The sequence below is a fragment of the Candida orthopsilosis genome, assembly GCF_000315875.1.
Source record: "Candida orthopsilosis Co 90-125, chromosome 5 draft sequence".
Lineage (NCBI taxonomy): Eukaryota > Fungi > Ascomycota > Pichiomycetes > Serinales > Debaryomycetaceae > Lodderomyces > Lodderomyces orthopsilosis.
This window is the reverse complement of record NC_018298.1, coordinates 268,889-286,468: the sequence shown is the minus strand read 5'-3', so window position 1 is coordinate 286,468 and position 17,580 is coordinate 268,889. Positions and strand designations below refer to the sequence as shown.

At 37.0% G+C, this 17,580-nt stretch overlaps 6 protein-coding genes across 6 annotated transcripts; 2 read left to right on the top strand and 4 right to left on the bottom strand. All coding sequences in view use genetic code 12, as the record gives it.

The window, feature by feature from the left end:
* Positions 1–18: 18 nt before the first annotated feature.
* On the bottom strand, positions 19–654 carry CORT_0E01400 (Dag7 protein; the record flags this gene model as incomplete). The annotated part of the gene is made up of 1 exon (XM_003869812.1): positions 19–654. The coding sequence occupies one exon, from the start codon at positions 652–654 to the stop codon at positions 19–21; it is 636 nt and encodes a 211-aa protein (XP_003869861.1).
* Positions 655–1,893: 1,239 nt separating this feature from the next.
* On the bottom strand, positions 1,894–5,715 carry CORT_0E01390 (hypothetical protein; the record flags this gene model as incomplete). Its single annotated transcript, XM_003869811.1, has 1 exon — positions 1,894–5,715. One exon carries the CDS (start codon positions 5,713–5,715, stop codon positions 1,894–1,896), a length of 3,822 nt encoding a protein of 1,273 aa, XP_003869860.1.
* A 1,101-nt stretch (positions 5,716–6,816) lies between these two features.
* CORT_0E01380 (hypothetical protein) lies at positions 6,817–7,053 on the top strand (the record flags this gene model as incomplete). The annotated part of the gene is made up of 1 exon (XM_003869810.1): positions 6,817–7,053. The coding sequence occupies one exon, from the start codon at positions 6,817–6,819 to the stop codon at positions 7,051–7,053; it is 237 nt and encodes a 78-aa protein (XP_003869859.1).
* Positions 7,054–7,160: 107 nt separating this feature from the next.
* CORT_0E01370 (Rga2 GTPase-activating protein (GAP)) lies at positions 7,161–11,165 on the bottom strand (the record flags this gene model as incomplete). The annotated part of the gene is made up of 1 exon (XM_003869809.1): positions 7,161–11,165. One exon carries the CDS (start codon positions 11,163–11,165, stop codon positions 7,161–7,163), a length of 4,005 nt encoding a protein of 1,334 aa, XP_003869858.1.
* A 1,491-nt stretch (positions 11,166–12,656) lies between these two features.
* Positions 12,657–14,339, bottom strand: CORT_0E01360 (Hsx11 UDP-glucose:ceramide glucosyltransferase; the record flags this gene model as incomplete). The annotated part of the gene is made up of 1 exon (XM_003869808.1): positions 12,657–14,339. The coding sequence occupies one exon, from the start codon at positions 14,337–14,339 to the stop codon at positions 12,657–12,659; it is 1,683 nt and encodes a 560-aa protein (XP_003869857.1).
* Positions 14,340–15,563: 1,224 nt separating this feature from the next.
* On the top strand, positions 15,564–17,477 carry CORT_0E01350 (Cat2 major carnitine acetyl transferase; the record flags this gene model as incomplete). The annotated part of the gene is made up of 1 exon (XM_003869807.1): positions 15,564–17,477. The coding sequence occupies one exon, from the start codon at positions 15,564–15,566 to the stop codon at positions 17,475–17,477; it is 1,914 nt and encodes a 637-aa protein (XP_003869856.1).
* Positions 17,478–17,580: the final 103 nt, after the last annotated feature.

The following is a 17,580-nucleotide window of genomic DNA, read 5'->3' as shown; positions in this document are numbered from 1 at the left end:
ATTTTAAAGACTATACAACTATAACCATTCCCAGGTAATGTCGATTCTACCCAAACTCTTATCAGCCAATTGAGTGAATGCTGAAGGAGAAAAATCCAAATCATTGTAAGCACAACCTTCACAACGATCAACCACAGTTACATCAACTGAATTTCCTTCATAATAAGCTCTAATCTTTTTGCCGCACAATGGGTTGTGGTTCGGATTATTGTCGATGTTGTTCTCATCATACAACTCGTGAGAGATGGCAATGATATAGTCACTATCACTACTGACCTTACCACAGGCTCCCATTCCGGTGCTGTAGTAAGTTCCTTCACCTGATTGAATGGAACCAGATGATTCTGAGGACGAAGCAGCCAGCGATTGTGATGAAGTAGAAGAAGGTGATTCTGGAATTGTATTGCTACTCGATGGAACATATTGGGAAGTCAATGTAGTTGGTTGGGAAATTTCTGAATTTGAAGTAAGGGAAAGTGCAGCCATGGCGTCTGCTGTTTCAGTGGTGGCTAAAGTAGGGGTGTGTGTTACTCCACTTTGGTCGACAATGACAGTGGTGTAGGCAGTTATAAAGACTGTGTGGACACCTGGTGCTGGGGCAGCACTGATGAATGTGAATAAACTAGCAAGGGCTGCAAAGTGAGTAATTCTCATTATAAACTTTTAAACTATAATATTGAAAAATAAACTTGATATTTTAAAGGATCGTAGAGCTAGTTGGGAAGAACGTTGGTGCAATGAAAAGGAGCGGATGTTTGCAAGAAACAAATGAGTGATAACAAGGTTGATTGGAAAGAATATCCAGGAGTAAACAGATTCCCAAGGGATTCAACTTCTTTATATATACCTATTTCAAAAATGACCCAATGGGGAAGAGACATTGCCTTATAAATTATCTACCGTTTCATAATAAAGTACAATAACTGCAAAAAAAATTAAAATAAGGTACGCTCAGTAAACAAAAGAAAAAGAAAAAGAAAAAGAAAAACAATAACACAATAACGAGATTTAAACCATTACATTGAACGTCTAATTAAAAACTTATGTTGAATACTTCGAGACTGCTACGATCACCGTTTATTAGTTTTTGTATTAACTACATTATTCCCCTACTTTGATGTTATGACAAATTAGGTTAGTTCATACAAGAAAAGAAAAGTTGCGAAAAATGATAATACCACTTGATGCCAAAATTAAAGTTAGCCAACGTTTATTTGTTTACTTTTGGTCCACATCATAATTTCTTTTCAACCCCTTATTTTTCAACCCCAAACAGAATTACATTGAGATGTATGCGTGTACGTATATGTGTTTATGGTGAATATTTTCTTCTTTTAGTTTTTATAACCAGCATCAATTCGCGTCTATTTTTGTGTAATAAACGTCTTTATTATTATTTTTGATTCTGTATGTAAAGATTGGACCATATTTGGACAAATTTATCATTAATTGGGGCTATTCAACCAGCCATTTTTCAAAACAATTCGGGGAGTTACGTCATCGTTTCTAGCTCTATTAGCGAAACCCGGGACTTAGGTCATAGGTGCCGCACTGTATATCACTTTTCTTATTGGACTCTACTCCAACATGGGGTATGATTGCTGTAAAGCAATTTCATAAACAATTGGCGAGCTGCGTATTCACAATTCACATATGTGAGACTTCTGTTTAGGTATGGAATTTTTCACCGACGAACTTTTTGAGTCCATAAGTTCTACAGACTCCTTACAACTCGGTACTCTTTGTTTTCTTACGCGCCAATTTTTCTCTTTTCGGAGTATTCCAATTTTAGCTTGTATTGCTTTTATCAGCACATGTCAACCAAAAGCAAAAGGGTCTAGACACACTAGACACCATACGCTATTGTACTATAAATGTATATGCATTGTTGTTTTAATCTATACATCTATCTGCAAACACTGTTTCTAATTGACTAAACAACCATTTACTCTGGAATGAAGTCAATCCTATTGTCTTTGCTCGTAATCTCATGTTACGATCATCAGTAATCAATATACAATATTTGAACAATTTGGCCATACGAGAATTCAAAATCGGTGCATCTTTTTTGAAGTAGGAGAAGTTAGGATTATGATGACTGTGACCATATGGGTTATGTTGACCCCCCTCTTGTGAATACTGTTCGTAGTGTCCTCCGGGTTGTTGTTGTTGTTGATTGATGGAGTTTGCATAGTATTGGTATGATTCGTCATTAGCAACTGGTGATGACCGAGTATATGGTGATAGTTTCATATTGAGTCCCTTCATCAATCGTTTGCCCATTTCATCATGTTCATTTACTGCATGTAAGATCGTTTCATCGACATTTGATCTCCAGTTGGAATTGTTTTCAAACTCAATAGTTTCATTGATATCAGAAGCAACTGTACCGTCGAATCTCAAAGGAACAACTTCTCGTGTGAGATAGAGTTCACGAATAATGATTACCGATCGTGTAGCTGCATCAGCAATAGTAGCTTCAGCTGATTTTCTCAATGCTCGTAATTCTTGAAACACAATCAATGGGATTGTGATTTTCAAAACTCCATTTCTCACACATTTGAAAATACGTCCACAATGTTTGAGCCAAATATTGGTGTCCAATGTCACATAGGTAATGTTACTGTCAATCTTGTCACCAAAGTTTCCTTCAATATCATCGTTGTTGAGAGTACCCAATGTCAACGGATCAGTTGGGTTACCGATGAATGCATCATTGTAAAACATCTCTCCACCACCACTTTGTTGATTAAAGTTGTGGTTTGGAAGTCCGGGGTAATGCTTTTCCAAATCGTTTTCATCATCATAACGAATATCCTCTTCATCGCCAAGGATATCATCTTCGTTATCATCCTCCCCATCGTCTTCATCATCATCAATGATATCATCTTCCAACTCTAAGTTCTCATCCTCATAAAGATGACTATCTAACCCACCAAACCACATTTCATCTTTTTGCAAAGGTGTGAGGTTTGCATTAGCTTCACTAGTCAAATTTTCTGGAGATATTGGTTGACAAAAGCTATTAGTGGTGAATCGATCATCATTGATAAACTGTTCTGCAAATGGATCAGTTGTAGGGTTGTTATATGCATTCTGATCGAATTTGAAATCGGTGCTCGTGCGAACTAAACCGAAATCATATTCATCTGCCAAAGTTCTTGCCAACAAGATTATACGAACAATTCGTTCATCATTATCATTCTCCATTTGGTTTCTTGATTTCTGATCAAATGAATCACTTGGCATATTCAATACTGGGAAAGTGCCGCTAACAGGTAAATCAAACAAGTTGTTATTCTTGATCCCAGCTTCTTCAACGTCAACATAATCACCTTTTTCACAAATGAAATCAAACCATAAAGTTCCCCAACATTTCCAAACCTCGGGAAGAAACTCATTTTCACAAAACCAAGCAATATAAGGTACTTGTAAATACTGAGTGTACAATGCACATAATTTAGGACTATTTTTAACAAATGTCAACAACGAATTCAAATAATTGATAAATGACTCCCAAGGGAACAAGTTCTTGAATAACCAGTCAAACATGGGTTGTGACACTGGGTACTTCTTAACCCCTTCTCCCACACAGATCAAAAAATATAACCAAACGATAACATGACCAGTTGATGCTTGTTTTGGTCCAACCAAATAATGATTTAAAATCCTCATTGATAACTCTAATACAGATTTGTTGATAAACTCCAAGCTGTAAAACCAATCATAATTGTGCAAATGGGCAGCAACGACCGATTGTCCATCAACACCACCACCACTGAGACCTGAACTGGGGCCACCACTTGCATTAGGTGGAATGATATCTTCGGATTGAGATACACTTCTTGATTTCCTTTTTCTATCTTTCTTGTCTTTTCTCTCCTTTAAAGCTTCTGGTAACTCGAAAAGTTTTGCAAATGGGTTCTTGGCATCACCAAACCCAATTAGATGGTTAATATTTGATATGGCAAACAATGAGCCTTTATTGAACCAGAAATTCATCTTTTCCAAAGTATTTGTCGCTGAGGGAGCTTGAAGTGGTTGTGATGGTATCTGAGTAGGTATTTGCAGTGGATGTTGAGGTGGTAATTTCTGATAATACAGGTGGCCCTGTGGATCATTTATCGTCATTCCTCCTGAACTGTAAATCTCTCTTGTAAAGAAGTTGTATCCATTGGAATCAGAACCAAACGTTAATCCATACCTTGTTACCAAATCTATACCATACTGTAACTGCGAATCATGAATATTTTCCACTGAGGTGCTTTCACTATTACGTCCATTATATATGCTGAGCAAGACCTTGTGAATTTTAATAAAGTCAATAATGGGAAGCTCCAATAGAGAAAGAATATTTCTTTGAGTGCAAATGTTTTCAACAACTAATCTCAAATAATGTTGTGTAGGCACAAATGGGTCACGACAAGTGACTGACTTGCTAATATTAACTAATGCATCCAAATTATCTTGTTGTACAGTACACATGTGATAATGAATTTTACCATGTCCATAAAGTGTCTTCATTGAAACAGAATACCAATACTCCGCACTAATTTTCCAATCAATAAATTTAGACGAGTACAATGCTATTGCCATTCTAGATAAATCTCCCAATTTTTCTGCCCACCATCCTTCCATCTCCAATATTGGGTCAGTCAAGTTTGATATAATGTTAAAGCAATGGGAGATAAAGCATGCACAAATTTCGTGATCTTGGAAAATACCCATGATATTCTTTAAGACTTCCAAAAATCCAACGATTCCGTAAACCCACATCCTACGGGGGATTTTGTATAGTTCAACAATATTTTTACCCGTTTTGAATTGTGTTTGATTGGATGAAGGCTTTAGTGATGTGACTAAAAAATCGTAATAATTGTCCAATAAAGTCATGTTATGGTGATAGACCGTCCAAAGATCATTCAGTAGCTCAGAAGTTCTGGTAGGATTGAAATTCATCGATGAATTGGAGTTTAATGAGCTGGATAGGTTTTGATTTACTAGTTGGTTGCTATAAACCATACTAGGATTTGAGCTAGCCGTGAGTTGGTTGATTTTGATAGTGATTTCGATGCAATTCTTTTGTACAACTTCTTCGTAGTTGACAATGTTTTTATAAGTCTCCTTCAACTTTGTTGCCAATTGTTGCTCCTCATCGGACATGGCTCTCTGTTGCTGTTGTTGCGATTGTTGTTGCTGCTGCTGACGACGTGGTGATTGCTGTTGCTGCTGTTGCTCTGAATAACTTTGATCAGTATTCTGTAGTTGATTACTTCCCAAAGGTTGCGCCAATTTCAGCCTTAGTGAATGCGAACGTGTATTTGTACTTGTTTCAACATCATGGGCAACCAGATCCAAAATAGCATTGCTATCAGACAGATCAGAATGGTTTTGATGTGGCAATTGAGTATTTTGATGATTCACCTTCGGACTGGATGGAATATCATAAGATGATGGTGTTGGTGTTCTCATATGATTAAAAGCAGCCTTGCGCATATTTGTACGGACATTACTACTGTTTGAATTGTAACGCAAGTGTTGTGGTGTACCTGGTGAGTTTAGTACTGATGATGATTGATTATTATTAACATTTACATGACCATGTATATTGTTGCCATTGGACAGGCTAAATGGATGATGCTGTTCTTGTAAGCCTTGCATAGCTAGTGGTGTTTGAGATAGATGCTGACTTCTTTTGTTGGATTCATGTGCCATTTGGTAATTACAAGTTGAAATAAACTAGTGTTATGGCGTGTAGATGCTGATATGTGTGGGAAGGAATGCGATATAATAGATGATGAAGGTGTGACGTGGTGGTGGTTGTTGATTGATATTAATGATTTGCTTAAATGAAATTGATGTTGCGTAATATTGTATGTTGTTGTCGACTGGGAAAGAGTGAAGAAAAAAAAAATGATGAAATGCTGTTGCGGGTGATTTTTATGTATTACGCAATGAGGCAATAACTATATGATGGTAGTAGATGATCTACGTATAAGTCAATCAATATAACGTATTTAACAAAGTCACTTTATCTCTATATGTCGTTATATTATTGATACTGAGTAAATCCTAGTCTAATTTATATAAGTTATTGCGTAAAATATATTGGATCAGAAAATGCCGTTTGATTTTGATGTCGTGAAAAGGGAAAGATATTTGTCATACACACACTCAATTGAATAAACCACGTACAACAATGAGAAACAGCACAATAGAAAAACATAATAAGACGACTGATGGGTTTGTAAGGGCAAAGAGTGTGTGCTGTAGGCTGAGATTGACTAATATGTATCTAAGTGCACCTAAGTGGGATTTTTCCTATCAAACGTTGGTTTCGGAGAGGGGAAGGTAGCTCTTCATAGTCTAAGCCTTTGTTCCCCAATGAAGCCATGTTGCATTCAAACAGAGCCCTTGTATATAGAGTAAAGCAAAATAGAATTAAAAGAAGGAAGTTTGAACAACAATGTAAGGCATACACAGTTAACTTGATCTTTTGAAAGGTGTATTACCCTAATTGAGCCATTGTCACAAAACTATAATCTGCGTCACTTAGATCTCACAGTGAAAATTCTGATTTTGCGTCATTGTCCCCCGTTCTTATTGCTTCTTCAAAAACTCTTTTCACTCTTTATAACGCACCAATCTACTTGAATCACTAACTACGTCATCATTGTGGTCATTACTTACAATAACACAATTTTGGATACACGCAATTAGAAAGTCGAGCTAAACAGTGCCTAAAAGTGTACACAAGTGAAATTCATATCAAAAAAGAAGGAAAAAAGACTTCAAAGTGTAAGAACTGACGAACCAATGGCCAGATTATCAGGACTACAGAAAGAAGTACTACATTTGTATCGTCAATGTCAACGATGTATCTATACTAAACCTAAAGAAACTCAACCACATTGGAGATCCTATGTACGAGAAGAATTTAGCAAGTATCAAAATTTACCCAAGAAACAATTTGGTACTATTGAACATTTACTTCGAGTTGGGCATCGAAGGTACGAAATGTTTCTGAATCCCCAAATTAAAGACATACATTAGTAGAGAAATCCAGAGGTGAGTAATTCACCTGCGATGCATGTACATAGAGAGAAAATTACTTGAAACAATACAAAATCAAACAAATTGTGTTATTTATACAATCTTTCTTAAAATTGTCTAAACACTCTATTGAATTCAGTCAACAACAACTCAGTCATATCATTTCGATTACCCATATCAACCATTTCTCGCTCACCAGTCTCATCTCTAGCTAAAGTAGGTGCAAACACCACACTCAAATTCTTGACTCCCATTCGATTAATTTCTTGTAACGCGGCAACTTTATGCAAATGTTGACAAAGAATATGTAGCACTGATTTATTAGCAGTTGGTAATTTTGCAATTAATGAAGCTAATGAATCTAACCGAGATTCCTTGTTTTGTTGTGAATGGGCAATTCTAATAAATTCATCATAATGAGCCACTGGAATCACAGGATCGGGCAATTTGCGCAAGTATCGTTTTAATGCTGATGTCACGGCATGTATATCACCGTCTAACAATTCATTCAATTTCGATAATTGCTTGTCATCGGGATCTTGTCCTAGATTGTTAAAGGCATTTTCAATGGCAACTATTGCGGAATTTCCACCCGATATACGGTAAATTCCTTCAACCTCTAAACCTCTTTTTTCAACTTCAATTAAACAACGAGTTACAATTAATGGAATCGGGGTTTTCTCATACTCGGCACGTTGTTGTAATGTAGCACTGAATAATGAAATGGATGAGCCTGATTTTGATTTCGTCAATTGTAATCCACTAGAGTTGGACCCATTGTAATCAGGATTTAAGAATGAATCGAGGATGTTTGTAGATGTCGATCTGCTGAATTTGCTACTGGTATTCTGTCCATTGCCATTACCATTACCATTATTTGATCCCGGCACACGTAAAGCTTGTGACGAAACGCTATGTGGCATTGATGGTGTAGAGATATTGTTGTTGCCATTATTTGTAGAGACAACCTGAGGAGCTCCAGTTTTGGCTCTTCTCCAAAATTTCAATCTCGTAGCTTTGTGAGTTTGCTCATCTTCAGTGACAGCTGGCTGTGGTACCGAGGGTTGCTGCTGCTGTTGCTGCTGCTGTTGCTGCTGCTGCTGTTGTTGTTGTTGTTGTTGTTGGCGTTGTTGTTGCTGATGTGTATGATGTGTATGATGTGTATGATGGTCAATATATCCAGTACCTTTACCATCTCTTCCCACGGTAGATGTTGTACTAAAACTGGTAGATACATCATCACCTAATCCCTCGGAATCACTACTACCAAAATTGTGTATAGTAGACGTGGAAGCTTGTTGCTTCATGTGATGCTGCTTTCGTAACGCCTTGAGATGTTCATTTTGGTCAGCCAACTCTTTATTCTGTTGAGTTAAATACAATTTCCTCTCCTCTAAATCCTTAACTTCATTAACCAAATTGTCATATTTAATAGTTTCATCAGTGAAATTCAGTTGTATGGATTTCAATTGATCACCAAGTTTCAACTTATCCTGCTTCAATCGTTTGATCTCCAAATCTAAGTTCAACTTTTCAGCAGACAATTTCTGCACCTCTACTTTCACTGCCTTGATGTCAAATGGATCGCCATCGAAAAATATGGTTGAATCAGATGTCAGTCTTGCATGGGTTTGACTATAAGGCGCTTTAAATCTATCAAATCCATTGTTCTTATTATTGTCAATTTGACCTGGCGAGGTAAAGTAGTGGGAATGTACCGAGTTAATCCCTGCAAGAGTACTGCTTGCAATCGAACCATCAGAAATGTGTCTTGTATGCGTTGACTGTCCTTTGTTGACATCTTCTCTTGGTGAAGATTTGAAGAATCCAAATTTAGATTGATTTCCTCCTGAAACTGAACGTTTATGCTTCAAATTACGAATAAGTGATGTAGTACGAGATAGCTTTTGTGGTTGCAGTGGCAGCTCACCCTGTGCTTGATCCTCATCATTTTCTTCTTCCAAATTAGTGACTGCTGGTGTGGCATTGCCAATGATTTGTGGGGATTGATTAATTGAAAATGGAGCTTGTGCATATTCGCTTCGCGATTGTCTATTTGAATCTTCTCTTGCTCTTTGTGAGGTCAACAGGGCAGAATGTCCCCGTTGTTCTTGTTCCTGCTGTTGACGTATCTGCTTCATGTATTCTCGTTGCTCAACTTCTTGATCCATGGCCATTTTATTTGAGTCATCATTATATGTCACCCCTTCCAAGCCCAATCCATGTGCAACAGACTCATCAAATTTCAATCCTTGTAAACGTTCCCTATTTCTTGTAGGAGTATCTGGTACCGGCATTTTTGGAGGTGGCGAAGACAAAGATGCACCAGTAGGGAGTGATCCATTTCCAGCCCCAGAAGTTGCTCTATGTCTCAGCTGTTGTGGGGTAGCATAAGCCAGATTCAGATTCGTCGTAATATCACTGTCAACGGGCACTGCATCCGTTTGTATTTCGTCATTCATCTCCACTACTCTCGCCTGTCTGTTTGCTTTTGCATATGGTGAAGGACACTGTGATCTAGAATATTGCTCTTGTTCTATAGTCAAGCTCTGAGCCTTCAACCTATTGTCATTACTCGAACTTCTACTGAGCAAAGTACCTGGAGAATCAATTAATGGAGAGCCCATGGTGGCACTGTGGAACTCATTATCATGAAATTGTCCTGGTGATAATATCAACAAGTTTTTACTCTTGACGTCACCTGCGACCTCTTGAGGTACAGTTTGAGGAGTAAGGTGTTTTGCTGGATCTCCATTCTTACCTGATGAAGGCTTCAAATCAGCAGGGGCATCTAACTGGTTATTGTTCGAGTATTTACGTTGTTTCGATCTGGCAGGGTAGTCAGAATTGGCATCAGGGAAATCTAGACAAATAGACTTGTCGGAATTCAGCAGTTGAGAAATCTTTGCGGTTGTTGAATTGATGGGTGAGTTGTGACCAGATCGCGAATCAAGTTGGCCCTTAACATTTGAAGCTTTTGCTCTTAACGATGTACCTTTGGTCTGTTTCATGGTGTCAGGTTCATTTGTGTCTGAATCTGAACTATTTTGCACCTCTTCAATTGAGAAATCATTTTCAGGCAGAAGCACCGCAGGGCTAGGGTTGCCATTAGATCTCTTTCTTGGTCTCTCACGTGCCACTTCCTGACTGTTGGACTTTTCTGAAGCGTGTGAGTGGCTTGGGGAAGCTCTTGACAGTACTTGGTCCTGTGATGACTGATTAGCGTAACTGATTGCAGTTGACATTTGATTATCTCCTCTGTTAGATGCTGGGGAGTTCGAGCTGGTAGAAGTAGTCTGTACAGGCGCCTTTGGCAATGTTTTGTTTTTGTTTGAATTCATTGACAACTGCGAGTTATTTTCTCCCTGTCTGTAAAGACTAGTGGTAGAACGACTCTTGCTCTGTTCACCATTATAGGTATTTGTCATGTATGATTGAATTAAACTGTTTCTTGAGCTGTTTGCTGATGCTCTTCTATATTCATCAAGAGTTCTTGCGTCACCTGCTCCGACTAACAGAGATTGGCTTTGTTTTTCTTGTAAAGTTGCCAACTGCTTCTTTTTAGCATCATACCTCTTCTTTTTGGCCATTAGTTTTTCATGACAATCCATACAAAATAATCCTTTTGATGTCCTTGCATACCTCAAGTCCTCAATTTTCCGTTTACATGAACGGCATTTGAAACAACTTGAGCAGTAAGCTTGATCACCTGTCAATATTGCCAAATCATCAATTTTTCTTCCACATTGCTTACAATTGTATGAACAGTTGGAACAAATTAGGTTTCCATTTCCTAAAACAAGAAAATTTGAATTACATCCTAGTGATGTGTCACATTTGGAACATTTGAAACAATCGATATGCCATCTATCTTCACCCAACTCATACGCATGACCCTCAATTATAAGTTGATTGCATTTTTTGCAAACTTCACGTTGATTATAATTTGGGCTGTGATAATTTTGGGAAGGGCTATGTATATGATCCAAGGACCCTGCCGCTGCTTCAGTTGACCTCGGAGTAGTGTAATTGCTATGGTTCGCTGTGGGAGTAGTATTGCTGCTGTTTGGTTGGTGTGCGTTGAGCGACTGGCTTAATTCTACCTCTGTCATGTTGTAAGTGGATATATAGGCTGGGGGTTTAAACGAGGTATGGTAATTCAAGTCGTATGCTGAAGAAAAGAGTGGCTGCTTGTGTATATTATGCAAAGTAGAATTTAATGATATGTCAATCAATCAATCCCTTGTGGCTATTGATTTGTTGGGGATAAAAATAAGTTGTGATTAGTAGTATATTGTCTTTGATCTAAAGAGAGAGACAATATGAAAGAAAAAATACATGTGCTAGTGAAGTGCGTGTGGGAAATTTTTTATTGATTTGTTTTACGAGAGAGAGGAGACACTAACTAAAGAACGGACTTTACACATTGAAACTTCAAACTTTAAGGTAACTGACCTGCGAAGATAGAGATTAAACTCAAGAGACTATGATATAGTGTGTCAGTTGGACATTTCATTAGTGCTAAACAGACACCTCGTAAAGATCAAAGGGACACTCCGTATCCACTGTTTTTTTTGCTATTAATAGAAAAGACAATAGACACTTTATAATACATTCACTCTTTAAACAAGAAGACAAAAAAAGAAAATACTCACCCACTGCGGAGGTCAAATCAAATGTTCAGAGAGAGTACATTTTGATAAAACACCGATGAACTTATCCCACAAGAACTACCTCCTCCACAGTAATCGAATTTTGTATAAGAGCAGCGAATATTTTATGTAATGTTGACGATCGGTAATTATGACCCCTAAATGTAGCAATATTATGCAAAGTCTTAGTTTTGACCTAACGGAAATGTATTTCCCACTGTAGGAAATCTTTATGTACGTAATGAAGTACGATGCATAATGGTGTCATTGATCCATTTCTGGAGCATGAAAGTGATGAACTTCTTTGACTCTGCTTGTTGATGAGATACATCACTACAACCACAAACTTTATTCGGTACAAGACAAATAACGGCCAGTAGTAACAAGCTGCTTAAGTCCTATGTTTTCTGGTGCATAAAACACTACCAGTCTAATAGGGTTAAAGCGCGTGTTTAAACTATATTATCAAGCACCCCAATTACAGAAATCTTTCATTGTAACTTCTTTTCCCAATTGGGATAATTAAACATTTCTAATGCCAAGTTTTTACACGACTTGGTCAAAAAAAAAGAGAAAGCGTGTGTCTATGCAAATCAGGGGCTCAGGACCAAGTAGGAGGCGGGAGATTTGTTTGATAAGCTTGGATTAGTCCACTTGAAGAGAACAAGATCATGCAACCTCCCATTCTTTGCAAATCTCGACTTTTCCTCAAAGAAACAACAGAACAATAAAGAGAGATTCTTTAGTGAAACCTCATTGTTTTGTTCACTACACAAAATTAGAATATATTGCACAAACATAATACCCTTTTTCCTGATCAGGATCTATATAAGGTGTTCTACGAATCGACCAACCAATCAATAAACTATGATACAAAGCTTTTGTTTGATATATACAGAAAAGGTTGATATTGTGATAATACATAGACCGTCAATAAGCTCAGTGCATCCCTCACAACTCCTCAGCAGTCAAATCTTTTTTAATCTTGAATGGTCTTCCTCTCCAATCAATTTCATGACCAAACATGGCAGAAAACCAAATTGGTAACGCCAATACTTCTCTCAAAACCCAAACTTGCAACCATTCGACAACTTCTCCCCATGAATGCACCACATGTATATTATCCATCCATCGTGGTAAATACGTCACATTGGCTGATGTTGTAGATTTAACATGGTTGATAAGTATATTGTATTGAATGAAATCAGACAAGCACCAAACTGTCATATGCAACAAGAACCATTTTATCGAAAACCATTGGTTGAAGAATAATGTTGATATAGCAAATGTTCCATAGATCCCACATACGATTGATTCAGTTGTTGGTTCAATAAACGTAGCCAATGACACCATATATTTTCTCACCCGTAACCATCTTATACGACGTTGCATGTAATCTTGTACTGTGTTATCATGTCGACTCAATGGTTGTACAACAACATCACCAGTTAAACCAGTACGTCCATTACAATTCTCCCACAAAGCAATTCCAATCATGTTATCTTCACCAATGTATCGAGCGAAAAATTTGATGGCATGTCCTAAACCTAAGGATGTATAGTATTGAGCATCAGATTTGACTTTTGGGTCACTAAAAAAAGGTGAGTTCTTATAAGGGATTAGTTTAACCGCTTGGTCCAAGTCCGATTTTCGATACATGTTGGATTTGCCATTGACACAAGGAGCAATTGACAAGTTATTTAAAGCGACATAAAACTTAGAATGAGATGAATGGAGAAACATATCATCCAACTTTGCCCCGAGAAGTTTCCTGGATTCATTGTAATGGTGAACATGGTGTAACTGTTGATCTAGGCTGAGTTGTGGACTTGGTGATGCTTTTCTGTTGGTCAAGTTTGAACTTTGTGATGTGACCGAAGCATAATCAGAATCATCTTCTGAATTGGTTGGTGTCACACTCCCTTCTAAATCTATCACACAATCATCCATTCCTCCATTTGAATCGATACACATTGCCAACGGTACATGATGCACCAATTTCACAGGACGTTTGTTCCCCAATTTCCTCCCATTGTTCAAATTCATATTCATTGTAAAGACAGAATTTCGCAAAATATTTGAACTGGCCCAAACATTACTATCCATCACCCATAGAATATCATATTTTGCTTTGAGAAACCCCTTTGCTAAGTTGTTGACTTTTGGATTAGGTCCATAATGTTCACTACTACTATTCGTCTTCGGATTAAAATTTTCACTAATTAATATTTCTGCATCAATGGTGGGATACTTGTTGATCAATTTCCTTATAATTGGAATACTAGCATCTTGGGGATCATCAATACAAAATAAAAGTTGGATTTTATCCAGGGGGTAATTTTGTACAAGTGATGATTCAAGACATGAACTAAGTTCAGGGTCAATTCCCTTTATAGGTCGTATTATGGTGACTCCTTCATATGTCAATTTCGCATCATTTTCAGAGAGTTCTTCCCCTGTTTCTTTTTTGTAACGACGACTTCGTTTGGTTTTAGTGGTGGATGAAAGCAAAGTCCGATGTCTGAATTTTAGTAGTATTTCAATGAATCCAGTGTTTGCTACGGTGGAAATTACGATATACCAAATAAAGAAAAATACCGCTGCACCATATCTTAATTTAGAAGCCTCACTCATGAACTTGGTTAAAACAAACGGTGGTGTGAGGTCGTTGAGTAGAATGAACCTTGAAGTGTGCTGTATAGCCTCTCTAATGATTTGTGGACTTTAGTACACGTCTTTTACCGGTTTTTTTTTCTGAATTTTTTGTTGTTTAGATTTGGTCTCATCGGCCGAGATTTACAGCCGTTGTTTGAAGAAGAATGCGCGTAGTGAACTACGTCATAAGACAGAATCGGTAGAATTTTTCAATTACGGTGTTGGGTTTAGTTTTAGGCTCAGTGGGTTGTGCAGACACGAGTCTCTAGTCTATAGACTAATTGCATAATCAGCGTATCTCCTAAGGCTGACATTGAACTTTAGAACTCCTATAGCCATTTTTGTGTGATTCGAAAAATGTCCGAGGGTTATCACTAGGTAAAGCATCGTCATCAAGATTTCCTATATATTGATATTTTCTTCTTGTATACATAGTCATTTGGCTCATGACTGAATAATGTCGATCGACTATAAATTTATGCGCATACGAGTCTCTTTCATAAGAAACTGTGATTAAATTCCATGTGAATGTAAATATACGAACTTTTCAAGCGGAACCTTCAGCCATAAACCGAGATAAGGGGTTACATCCACCTTCAAGTGGAGGTGGCTTCTTTATCTACAAACACCAGTTGGAAAGGTTATTACTTATGTAGACCAGACATGTTATTAAGTCCGAAATTTCACACATACAAAATATCCATCTTGACAGAATACTGTTGAAGTTCCGCGGCTCTATTAGAATGAAACGGTTTGTATGTGATATTTTGTGTCTGTAGTGTGCTCTCTTTTTTTTACCGAGGTAGAAAAATAAATTGTCGTGCAAGTTGAACCACAATTGGAAGGTTCCATTACATCCATACTGCAGTGTATATGCTCTAGTGATATACGAAAAAAATCAAATCAAATAACTACTACAAACCACCCCACAAAAGAGTTTTAGTAAAGAAACCAGACCCCCAACAATTACACAAATGAAAAATTCTTTTCCGGCGCTAATTCATCTTTCCAATCCAAACCAATTAAAAAGAGGGATTACGAAAAATTATATATAAAAAGAACCCACATTTTCTCTAAATTAACAAATTTTCAATCACCTTTCTTCACAGTTCATACAAAACTTGCCAACACTTCTAAAACATCTAACCTTGAGAGACTACAAGCTAGATTCCATTAGAGAAGTGACTTTTTGAAATTCATAATATGTTCAAATCAAGTCTAACAAAACAACAATTATTATCATTAAATAAAACGACAGCTACATCAAAGAACTTGTTCAAAATGCCAATTTTAGCCACCAAAAAGCCATTTTCATCTAGTTCAGCAAAAGGTGAAACTTATAAATTACAATCACAATTGCCTAAATTACCGGTTCCTGAATTACAAGAAACGGCCGCCAAGTATATTAAATCAATTGAACCGTTTTTGAATCAACAACAATTGCAAGATTCTAAAGTCAAAATTGAAGATTTTATTAAACCTGGTGGGGTTGGTGAAGAATTACAACAAAGATTGAATTCATTTGCCAAGAATAAAGATAATTGGTTGGCTGAATTTTGGGATGATTATGCTTATTTATCATATAGAGATCCTGTTGTTCCATTCGTTTCGTATTTCTTTTCTCATAAGGATGTGAAAAGTGTAGTTGGACAAGATCAATTGTTGAAAGCCACTTTGATTGCTTACTATACTATTGAATTTGCTGAACAAGTTCAAAATGAAACTTTACAACCAGAAGTCATCAAAGGTAATCCCTTCTGCATGAATGCTTTTAAGTACATGTTTAACAATTCAAGAGTTCCAGCTGAAGGATCCGATGTTACTCAACATTATGATGCTAATGCTAATAGATTTTTCATTGTTGTTTATAAAAACAATTTTTACAAGGTTCCAACTCATAATGAACAAGGTCAAAGATTAACAAAGGGAGAGATTTACAGTTACTTGCAACAAGTTAAGAATGATCCAACTCCAAAAGGCTTACCGGTTGGTGCTTTAACTTCATTGAATAGGGATGAATGGTTGAGTGCATACAATAATCTTTTAAAATCGCCAATTAATGAAGCTTCATTAACCGATATTTTTGCTTCTGCATTTGTGTTGTGTTTAGATTCAAACAATCCAATTACCATTGAAGAAAAATCTAAGAACTGCTGGCATGGGGATGGACAAAATAGATGGTTTGATAAACCATTGGAATTTTTCGTTAGTGCCAATGGTAATTCCGGTTTCCTTGGTGAACATTCAAGAATGGATGCCACTCCTACTGTGCAAATGAATAATACAGTTTTGAAGCAAATTGCTGAAACTAACCCTGATGAATTGATTGCTGAAATCGCCACTGTTGCTCCAAAAGTTGGAAAAGCTGACATTTTACCATTTGACTTAAACCCAACATCAAGGCAAAATATTGGTTCTGCAGTTGCTAAATTCGATGCTACTATTGCTGCTCATGATGAAGAGATTTTCCAACATTATGGTTACGGTAAGAACTTGATTAAAAAATTCAAGACTTCCCCAGATGCGTATGTACAAATGTTGATGCAATTGGCTTATTACAAATTGACTGGTAAGGTTAGACCAACTTATGAATCCGCAGCAACTAGAAAATTCTTAAAAGGAAGAACTGAAACTGGTAGAACTGTTTCTAACGAATCCAAGAAATTTGTTGAAACTTGGACAAATCCAAAAGCTACCATTGAAGAAAAAGTTGCCACTTTCCAAGCTGCTACTAAACAACACGTTGCTTATTTGTCATCAGCTGCCGATGGAAAAGGTGTTGATCGTCATTTATTTGGATTGAAACAAATGTTGAAACCAGGTGAAGAAATCCCAGAAATTTTTACTGATCCAATTTTCACCTATTCTCAAACTTGGTACATTTCATCATCACAAGTTCCTTCTGAGTACTTCCAATCTTGGGGTTGGTCACAAGTTATTGATGATGGATTTGGATTAGCTTATTTGATCAACAATGATTGGATTCATGTTCATATTTCATGTAAATATGGTAATGGTTTGAGTTCAGCCCAATTGAAATGGTTCCTTGTTGATAGCGCTAATGAAATGCAAGATGTTTTGGTTAAGGGATTATTGGGAGATAAAGCTAAATTGTAAGTTGGAGGAGGATATAGATTGTAAAAGAAATGGAAAACTGGTATGTAAAGTTGTTGAATATACACATATGGTAAGAGAAAAGCAGTTGTAGTTGAAATGGTGT